Genomic DNA, 2,085 nt, shown 5'->3' with positions numbered 1-2,085 from the left:
CTAGTTATCTGACTCCTCCAGGACGGGCTTGAGCGCCTCCTCGGCCTCCTGGCATCCTGTCTGGACGAGGCCCTCTGGCCCCCAGCCAGGACCTCTTGGGACCGCCCGGACAGCATCGCCCATCTGGGCTGGGGAGGGGGCCCTGGGGGCCTTGGTGAGCCCTGCCCGACCTGCGAGGATTGCAGGGGTAGGATTGTGGCTGTGCTCTTCCTCAAGGTCCTCCTCCTCCTCCTCCTCCTCCTCCTCCTCCTCCTCCTCCTCCTCCTCCTCCTCCTCCTCCTCCTCTTCCTCCTCCTTCTCCTCCTCATTCTCCTCCTCTTCCTCCTCCTCTTCCTCCTCCTCTTCTTCCTCCTCCTCTTCCTCCTCCTCCTCTTCCTCCTTCTCCTCCTCATTCTCCTCCTCTTCCTCCTCCTCTTCCTCGTCCTCCTCCTCCTCCTCCTCCTCGTCCTCCTCCTCCTCCTCTTCCTCCTCCTCCTCTTCCTCCCCCTCCTCCTTCTCCTCCTCCTCCTCGTCCTCCTCCTCCTCCTCCTCGTCCTCCTCCTCCTCCTCTTCCTCCTCCTCCTCTTCCTCCCCCTCCTCCTTCTCCTCCTCCTCCTCGTCGTCCTCCTCCTCCTCCTCCTCTTCCTCCTCCTCCTCCTCCTCCTCTTTCTCCTCCTCCTCCTCTTCCTTCTCCTCCTCTTCCTCCTTGTCCAACTTTTCATCCACCACTTTAGTGCTGGCTCTGGCACCAGCCTGGGCACCCGCCCCTTCCTGTGCCTGGGCTCTCACGCTCCTGGCTAGACTGGCCTCCCATGCCTCAGACTCCCGAATGAGCCCCAGCATCCAGGAAACTTGGAGACCTCCCGGTCATTTTCAGCTTCCTCAGTGCTTCATCCAGAGGCTCAATAAGGTTGGCTCTGGTGAGCATCTGCCTCAGGCGCACATGGTCGGCCGATGCTCTGGCCAGGGCCCCCTTCTCCATGGCCTTCTGCAGGAGGACTTCCAGCCACAAGGCGACAGCCAGGACAGGCTGGCCTGACTGCTGCTGAGCGGTCAGACACTTCGCCCAGCTGGTCGGGGGCATGGGGTGGGGCTCATTGTCTCCAAACACCTGGACCAGGGGCATCAGACAGTCCTGAGTCTCCGACCTGGTGGGTTCTCCGCCAGGAGTGCGTTCACAAGCTGCAGGTCAGTCCTTCCAGCAGCTTCCTCCTCCTCTCCCTTTCCAAGACCCCCTGCCACACGTGCAGCATGTCGGTGGTGTGGTCTAACCAGACCTCAAAGGACTCCTTCCCCGGGGGGCTGGCTGGTCCCTTCCAGAAAACGCGCCCAGGCTCTGGGACCTCAGGGTCTCCACTCAGGGCTGGACCGCCTCACTGACGGATGAGCCAGCACACCCTGCGCAGCCCCACACCCAGGGCCCAGGACACCGGCCACACTCTCCACCATCTGCCCCTGTTGCTGCAGGAAGTGGAAGACATGCCCGAGAAGCTCCTCGCCTGAGCAACAGGGCACACAGACCGCGTTCCACGGGCCCCCAGTGCCAGGGACTTCCCTGGGAACCAAAACATAGTTGACGTCCCCTTTGAGCCCGACCAGGGCCGTGATGGCTTTATCCTCCTCTCGAAACACTTTGCCCAGCACCGTAAAGTGTCCCATTGGCCACAGGGCAGCCTCGAGGGACTCTTGGAATTCGCCATCATCACAGTCCTCTGGGATGCCCAGGATGAGTAGGCCCCTGCGAGCGTTGACGCCCATCCAACTGCGCCAGGCCTGCAGCGTCGGCGTCACCATTCCCGAAACCCTGGCCAGGGCCGGGCTGATACGAGGGGCAGGAGAGGGTTCCCTGCACGGACCAGGGGGACAAGGGGCGGCGAGGGCGTAGTGGGGAAGAATTGGGGTGGGAGTCTTGGGCTCGGGGAGAACAGCCTAAGTCTCCACAGCGTGTGAATGCCCACCCCATCCCCACTCCCACGCCCATGTCCACCTCCACGCCCTCCTCCCCTGGCGGCAGCCAGGCCCCGCCTCGCCCCCCCGCGGTTCCCTGCTCGTCTCAGCCCCTTCTCCTTGCTGTTGGGACAGGCAGGCAAGGGGCTACAGAGTCTC

At 63.4% G+C, this 2,085-nt stretch overlaps 1 protein-coding gene across 1 annotated transcript; it reads right to left on the bottom strand.

Annotated features, from left to right (window-relative positions):
• Positions 1 to 1,773, bottom strand: PNMA6A (PNMA family member 6A). Its single transcript, XM_003943399.3, is given in 8 exon segments — positions 1 to 123; positions 709 to 823; positions 825 to 1,129; positions 1,132 to 1,169; positions 1,172 to 1,277; positions 1,280 to 1,364; positions 1,366 to 1,406; positions 1,408 to 1,773. Coding segments are annotated over 8 exon segments (1,179 nt in total).
• Between the last annotated feature and the right edge of the window lie 312 nt (positions 1,774 to 2,085).

This window comes from Saimiri boliviensis, chromosome X (genome assembly GCF_048565385.1).
Source record: "Saimiri boliviensis isolate mSaiBol1 chromosome X, mSaiBol1.pri, whole genome shotgun sequence".
In the NCBI taxonomy this organism is placed as follows: Eukaryota; Metazoa; Chordata; class Mammalia; order Primates; family Cebidae; genus Saimiri; species Saimiri boliviensis.
This window is presented reverse-complemented; position numbering and strand designations above follow the sequence as displayed.